The 8,892-nt window shown below is 27.2% G+C and overlaps 1 protein-coding gene across 1 annotated transcript in view; it reads right to left on the bottom strand.

Moving 5' to 3' along the window:
• Positions 1–5,890: 5,890 nt before the first annotated feature.
• The window catches only part of LOC148279202 (suppressor of lurcher protein 1-like), a 422,275-nt gene continuing 419,273 nt past the window's right edge, over positions 5,891–8,892 (bottom strand). The window contains exon 14 of the mRNA XM_088230326.1: positions 5,891–8,254. Within this exon, the coding sequence (XP_088086452.1) occupies positions 8,193–8,254 (62 nt within the window). The 3' untranslated portion in view covers positions 5,891–8,192. The remainder of the gene's footprint in view (positions 8,255–8,892) is intronic.

Raw genomic sequence — 8,892 nt, 5'->3', positions numbered from 1 at the left:
TTACGATTTTGTAAAGTATTTTATTGTTATGGTATATTTTTTAATAAAATTATGGTACAATAAACAGTAAATAATTTTTTTTTTAAATCCTGAAGTGATTTTTATATGAGAAATCTTATCTACTATTATTTTGTTTTTTAGTTTACTTTTTTTACACGTTACTGCTTTGAACATATCACCCATGTAAAAAGAGGTTCCAGTGTATTTTTAATTGTATCAAAAAAAATTATTTCATGTTTAAATAAAAAAATACGCCATTTTTTTTTATTTCATACATTGAGTAGTTAAACCTTTCAACTAATGTTAGTAAATATTAGTAAAAAACCACTTACCAATTTTTTTATGTCTACCAGTTAAAAACACACCGATTATTTTACTTTTCTGTATGAATCTTAAACTTTATTAACGCCAATAAATATGTTGGCTTTAATTAATTACCAGTTTTAATGTTTTTTTTTGTTTCATTCACTACTTTATATCTCATTTCTGTTTTAATTCATTTCATAATATTTTGCCAAATTTGTATTATTTTGAAAACTTAAATATAAATTTATTTAACAACATTTATCATGAATATTATCCTGGAATTCATAACCTTTTGACGAATTTCGTAGTTTAAGATTTATATGTATTTATAATTTAAAGAAAATCATCTGATTGTATATGATGTAATTTAATTATTTTCATCCAGGCTTAGGATTAGTACTTCTTTATTTTTTTAAATTCTATAGAAATGTTATTTGTTTAAGTTTATGTATATAATTCCTATATTGAGCAATTTAAAAGACTTTTCCAGCCAAAGTAACAACAACTTTTGCATAGTTGAAGATAAAAAAATGCTGTATCAATCTAAAATGCCCTATAAACCAGAAAGAAATGTGAAATTAGATTTTCCCATGACTTTATATTTTCAGAAAAAGTGTTTGCTTTAGTTGTATAAATTAATATTGACTTTATTTTCTTATATGAGTGTTTGTAATTACATCTAACCAATAGTTAATTTTTACTATTATTATGTCATTTTTATTTTCTACTATTATTTTCTAAATTTATGTGTGCTTTTAATATTGTATCTACTTATTTTCACTGTCAACTTTAGTATGCATATATAAGAAGGATTGCTTCATGTTGGATCAGAAGATAAAAAACACTCTGTAATCACATGCTGATTTTGCGGTCCCCATTGGATCTAAATTTTGCGAGGTTTACAGGAGAGCAAAAACAAAGTTTAATAATTTTATTAGACGCTATCTACTAATGATACTGTAGTATTGCCAAACATGTGTCTATTGTATTTCAATAGACACGTGCTTGTGTCTATTGAAATAAAAAAATATTAAAAATGAAAAGTTATCAACCTTTGTTTTTGTTCTGGTATAAAACTCGCAAAATGCAGATTCATTAGGGGCCGTAAATATGCGTTGATCTACCAATCGTTACAAAATAGAGGGTATATTTTTTATGCTGTTTTTCTCTATTAACTCTTGTGTGGCTTTGGTGTTGCACTAGTCGACATAGGATACAAGACTTGATATATTTCACTTATTTATTCACACAATGAAGTTGTATTTTTTGCAATCTTCAAATGGACACTTTCACGCCGGATTTGTAAAGTAAAATTTGCATAACTATGCTTAATGTTTGATAAGTTAACTTAACTATGAAAAATATTTGTCCTTGCTACGTGAAGAACGAATGAACCGCTAATTCAGCAACACATCTGTATAAGAGAGAGCACGAAGATAGAACTCATAACAAGGAAGACAGAGACGCTGTTCTGTGGCAGGTGTTGTGTCAAACATATTTAGTCGGTTAAAGACAGTGATGGGGGACGCATGCACGTAATATGAGCGGCGTATTTATGATTTTTAATTTATTTTGCCATAACAGGGCTAAATTATATGTTTATTTGCATAAACTATGGAAAAGGAATTATTTAACAGTATTTCTCCATGTTTTTTTTTAAATGTCTGAACTTTAGAATAATCTTTCTTTTACTTGTGGTAACACCATGTTACATCACCGGGTGCAAAGGGATTATTTATCAAAGTCTTTTAAAAGTTAAGGGATCTCTACATTTTTTCAAGTGGGTTTTTCCCTTCAGAATGTCTTTTTTCAAGGTATTTGATTTTGTATAAAAAGTGTGAATAAAAATTATGTAAGGTGTAGTTTACTGTAAAAAAATAAATTAAGATACATTGGTGATTTTAATATGTAGTCAACATTTTTACTTGCCTAAAAGTGCCTCAAAATATATTTAAATTTGTAGATATCTACTACCTTCTGTTGAAATTCGACTCATTCTCCTTTAAAATAGGGAAATATCACATACTACAAATACCGATAAAAATATGGGAAATGAATTTAGAAAAATTAATTGTATTTTCAAAATCAATATGGATATTGTGGATAAATGTTTTCATTCATAATTTAAAAAGTAAAATAGTTAAAATATCCCTTCACGAAAATGCGACATGATTGGCTTAGATGTCAAGATTCGTGACGTGAAGAATAATAAATGCTATTTAAATGGTCACAAATGACAGTCAAAATTTTACCGAATCGTGACGTAGGACGGGGCGTGGCCAATGCAATGAAAGATTTTTCTGGGAATTAAAAATCATAAATTAAAAAATATTTTATGCTACTAATAAGTAGAAAAAAAAAATCTTTTTTACTCTATAGTATTTCATAGACCCTTTTTAATTCATAATTATAAAAAAGTGATATTTTCCTATTATTTTCTACATTTCTGAAATCTGATGAAAAAACATAAACATAAGTATTGATAAGCCCATGTCACGTTCCATTTTGATTTTGGTATAAATTTAGATTCTTTACTTTTAAGTAAAAAATAAACCGCGAAAAAATGTTATAAAAACTTGCTTGTTGAAAAAATTTGTGGTCGTTGATATTATATAAAACATTGCGATATGTAGAATCCATAACTCAAATATTGCATGGCGTTGAGAACTTAAAACTAGATACATGATGTATTTTCAGAATGCATTTTTATTTATGCCATTTGTACAACAGTTTTTGTGCTGTGCTTTATAAGTGCTGTACATCAATGATAGATATAGGAATTTCTGTTAATAGTTCAGCTTTTAAATGTAACTTGAATTATGTATTTGTTCCATTTCATATTGGATTCCTGTAAAATTGAATAATGCACGAAATATTCAATAATTATTTTGATTATTTATGTATCTAATATGTACTTGTGAATCTGTTACTACTATGTTTATTTAGTTTGTCTCACTGTCTCCTATATAAAGTGCAATTCAACAGATCTACTTAGATATTTTTATAGGTTTATTAATTATGTATTATATTTCGACATATCAAATTTGAAAGACAAATTAAAAGTTTCTAGAATAATATCTTTGGTACTTACTTATTGAAAAATCTTTTTTGGAAAGTAATAAATTCAAAAATCTTTTTTGTAAAGTAATAAATTCAAAAATTAGTAAATCAGTTTTTTAAATATTTTGCGAACAGTATGTTTACATTTAATTTTATTTATAGCCCATCAACCCATTGCAACACAAAGCCGGCGAATTGCGGGTTTGTCTTCAAAGTGATTTTTTTAACATTAAAACTGAATGACAATAACTTTATTCATAAAAATGACATAATTAAGTATATTTCGGTTACTGATTTCATAATAAAATGTAACAATCACAATTTATTTCACATTATTTATTACAAAATATTAATTCAGTCTTAATGTTATTGTAATAAAAAAATGTGTCAAAATTAAATAATGTGTTTCATGAAAAAATTATGTCATCTTTATTAATGGTGCAATGGATTAATAGTTTTTAATTCATTATTACTTATCAACCATTGTTTACTCCAGGCTTCAAGCTCCGTGCACTGTTCATGGGTATACATTAGCAGCACAGGATTCAATGATAGACATCATAAAATTGTTTTATTGAGCATCAAACATTGAGATTCAATTTCATGTGTTTAATGAATATTAGGAATATAAGAAAAACCCAGTGTTGATTTAGGATACTAAAACATTTGGAGAAAATTTCTCTCGAACATCTCTGGCGCTCATCATCCTTATCTGTTAACCATATATTAAAAAAAACACATAATTTATTGTGTTAAAAAATTGTTTTGTCGTACACATTTTTGTATTTCTATTTTGCTTTCCTTTTATAGATGATATTATTTTAGTTATTTAATTATTTATTTATTGTGTTTTTAGATTTGTTTAAAACTATTTATATACATTATTATGATCTAAGAATTTTATAAATTTATATATTATACACAAAATAAATAATATTGTTAATAATTTTTTCAATATTTTTATTCCATTATTAGTTTGAGTATTTTTTTGTTAATACAGGTGTTATTTACAAACCTCAGTTATAATGAAAACACATTTCACACAGTTCTTTTATTTTAAGTGTCAGTATAAATCAATTTTTGAGTACATAATCTTAAAGGAAAATAATTGCACCAAAAATATATGTAATCAGATAATGTATGCTATTGCTTTATCAAAATACTTCTTAATACATATTTATGTTTTATAGGAACTAAATATTAATAAACTAAAATAGTTCAAATATATCTACATTTTTCACAGATATTGAATAAAAACTGACTGTTTTGGATAGAAAAAAAACAGTTTTGTCGTACAATTGACCAACTGTAAATATGTATGTATTGGTTTTGAGAAAATAGTATTTACTCTATTCTGGTCTTTCAAAAAGGTAGTTATGTATTGACCATTCAATCCATCATTAAACAATAAAAAAAACTTTAGTTGAAATTATTTGTTAATTTTTAGTAACAGGGCATTATATTCATACTTTTTTAAACCTTTATGTGCTCAAATATGTAAACTGTCAAGGACCCGTAGCCAGACTTTGTAATCAGGACAGGCTGTAAAAATGTCAATGCAGGCTATTTTTTTTAACGTTTTAAAAAAATGTATAAGAAAATATCATTATCATCCATCTGCATGGTGCATAGGACGCTGCATAGGTACACTAAATGCAGTGTATATTGTTCACCTGTTACATGTGCAGCCTTACGCTTTAAATGCCAGTCCAGGAACATGGAAAATTACAGGAAGAACCACATTTTTTTATCTGTATTTCTTTGATCTTTCCGGAAATAAATACGTACAATGGGCTAATGAACTGGTCTGTATTTAGAGCATTCTGAATGTTTGATTTATCTGTAAGCAGTTTATATTTTTAAATACTGGCAAATATCTACAATGTTTAAGAACCTCGTCATTAATAATTCAATTCATTACATTATTTTCATCTCTGATTAGTGTTCATAATAATAATATTTGGCAAGAATATTTTGCTAAGTAGCAAGTTCTGGCTACCGGCTAGGGCTGGCAGAGCCTGCCTGGGCTTACTTCCATGGCCGTGGGGTCCTTATTGTCCACTACACAGATGAAATGATTTAATAATAATACATTTTATAATATAAAATTAAAAACACCCTTTAAAACGATGTATAAAATCAACTGTTTATAAAATTGTATATTGAATTAAAATAAATTGTTTATTTTTTATACGGAATAAATAAGTTATTCAAATAAAATCTATTTATTAAATTAATTACTAAAACTTTTCTCTAAATATTTTTAAAAATCCATTACTATAACTTTTATTGTACCTTCCATTATGTACAGTTGGTCATTATAATTGTGTAAACTGTGTTAAACAAAAAATTATAGTTAAAGTTTTTTAAATATAACAAATCCATTTACAATTTATTATAACCATAAACATTTTGTTTCCTTAGCTTTATTTATTTTTTTATGAATTCTGCTGTCATTTTGATTGCAAGAATTCTGCTTTATGGGCAATGGTTTTATTGTTTTGTTGATAAAAAAAAACACATATTTATGCACTCATTTATTTTAAAATTCAGTGGGTAAAAATATCTTACTATTCTAAAATATTTTTTATTGCTTATCTTATTACATGATCGACAGTATTTACAAATTTCTAGAAGTTTCTATTAGACCTACATTAAAATTCCATGCGCGTCGCAGTATTTTCTAAACAAAATAAAAAACTTATTTCCCCAACCTGCGAATTACAGACTTTTAATAACATTAATTCTATGAAGATGTGCTCAAACGGAGATATGGGTTGTGTAGATTATTTACAGATGGGTAATTCTTTACTTTGCAAGTGCAATTAGTCTAATTGATGTGATTGGTAAAATAGAATTATTGTGATCAGAAATTCAGCTATTTGAATAAAAAATTCTAATATTAATTTATATCCTCAGTTCTGGTAACTTACATTCATAAATAATAGTATTTATGAAATGATTTTGAGAGTTGATAACAAACTTGTTTATTATCACCAAATGCCAGCAAACAATGCTGTTACTTATTGTAATTTAAATCATCTTAGCATTGAAGAAAAAAGATCTTAAAAAGGTTGATTCAAAATGACATTATAATCTCAAATTATCTGCACAAAAAATAAGCCTAATCCATTATATTATTGTGGGTGGTATATCATTATTATGTTGCATTTTTTCATTATTTTTTAATGCTTATTGGTGTTGGCTTTTAGTAATAGATATCTATGTAAAAACAGGTTGTCCTTACAATCCTTTGAAATATGTAATTATAAAAACATAATTATATTTTCAGACCTTATTTCACAGAACTTGGAGGACATCTTTTTAGTGAGACCTTAGACAAAATGTCACTACAAAATTTAAATAGCACTTGAGCAGAAATGAGGAAGTTCAGTGACACAAGTTCTCGTCGGCGAGTTCTGCTGATTGGTGAGTTGGCTTCCCGGAAACCGGAAAATCTATCACAATACTCTTATCATTGGTTGATTCGAAAGAACTTGTGACATACTCAAAAATTTCAACATTGTTAATTTTTATTAAATTAACTAACTTATTAACTTCGCCATACCAATAAATGCTCTAATTTTTATATTCCATTTCCCATAACGCTGAACTTCCTCATTGAGTTAAAAGAATAATTCATACTAACAGTTTTCAGAGTGAACCAAAATCATTTAGAAGTTATTTTTGATCATTTTAAAATTAAATTCAGAACATAGATGACTCATTACTCAAAGATTGGATGCAATTATATAGAGAAAAATACTCAAAACCTCAAAATTTTAACAAGTGCTTTCTGTTTTTGTAGTGGCGACAATAATGTAGGTGCATGCATATTATTTATATTCATAGAATACAATAAAATAATAAACATACTAAAAACTGGTAAAATTGGAAAGTTTAGTCCTCTGAGAGCTTCAGTTTGACATAAGGTGATTTTAAAGCTTAATTAATTTCTGACCTATAGACTAAAAATAAAAACTTAAGAACGTAATTAAAAATAAGGTTGATCATAAATATTTAGGACAAGGCAACTTTTTCGACAGAGCCAGATATGGAACATAATTGTAAAATGTTTTGAGATACCAATATATGGAAAATAGTGGTCATTTGCAATAGTACCTATATATTATGTACATTTTTTAATAGAACCCGCCCATAAAAATATAATACACATATATATATATCTGTACCTTAAGCTGAAATGCTGGAAGTCACATTTGGTAAATTGTTAAGGAGGGCGGTTTGAAGTTGTAAAACTATTTCAAATGTATCCCTCAAAGTAAAAACACGATTTATTGATGTTTTTTTGGATTTATATGCTTTTGATAAGAATATTTAAGAAAAAACATTTAAAATCTATATTTTATCCATACTTGCTGGTGCAAACCGTTGAATTTTGTTGAAAGCATAGTATTATTACTTGCACTACTGGTGTTTTAGAACAGGTTATTTCAGTAGTGGTATACCGGAGGACTCCAATGTTTTTAGCAGTAATAGAATCTGAATATATGAACAAAATGACATTCATAACTCAATTTTGCAAAAAATGTGACATCCAGCCTTTCAGCTTTAAGGTACAGATTTATGTCAAACATATAAGGTTCTGCTAAATAACCGTAGACTTGAAGTCATACAATATAGTTGCTGAAAGTTTCCTGAAGGCATTATTGCATATTTTTTAGGTAAAAATATATAAAATTTTCAATCAATTTTTACATATCTACATGAATAATTTTTGATTATATACAAAGTTATTAAAGAGTTTGTAAAATCATATCGGATATTAATATTTTCCATGGTAGTAGTATCTTCCCATTATGCCTTTAATTCATTGCAGCTAGAGTAGACGCGATACAGAGGATTGTAACTGCGATCAAAGATGGTTCTGAAAAAGAAACATAGAGGATTATGTGATAAAAATGTAAACATCAAATGCATACTGCATATAAATTCTTATTTTAAAAGTTCTGTATAATTTTAACAAATCAGGTATATTCTTAGAGGATTATACTCTAAGGGTATATTAGTATTTTCCAATGCTCCATACAGTATAACAGTAAATGACTGAATTATTATAAAATTTTGAATTACTAATAGTAAAATATTTTGAGTGATACTCATCATCAAACCCTTTACCGCACTTGATGGTGTATAGGATACTGCATTGGAAACGTAAATGCAGCGTTCAATCATCTGTTTCTTTAGGTACCAGTCCAGGGACAATAAAATATCGCAGTAAAAAAAAAAGCAAACACGCATCGAACCCTGTACCTCAAGCATGGTAGGCGAATGCGACAAACCACTACACTATAAGGCGAACTTTTCTCCACTCGAATTTCTTTTTCTGTTTTTTTTAGAGTAGTTATCGAGTCGAAAACACTTAATAAACAGGATTCTCGATTCTATTTCAAACTTTGAACTATATTTTTCACCCGGCAATAATTGATTCTGGGTCATGCATGCTAAAAATTGTAAAGGGAATCGTTCAAATAAACAAAAGTAGGACACAAAATGCCGAACACT

The sequence above is a fragment of the Micrasema longulum genome, unplaced genomic scaffold (genome assembly GCF_059751315.1).
Source record: "Micrasema longulum isolate JH-2025_06_02 unplaced genomic scaffold, ASM5975131v1 h1tg000746l, whole genome shotgun sequence".
Classification (NCBI taxonomy): domain Eukaryota; kingdom Metazoa; phylum Arthropoda; class Insecta; order Trichoptera; family Brachycentridae; genus Micrasema; species Micrasema longulum.
This window is presented reverse-complemented; position numbering and strand designations above follow the sequence as displayed.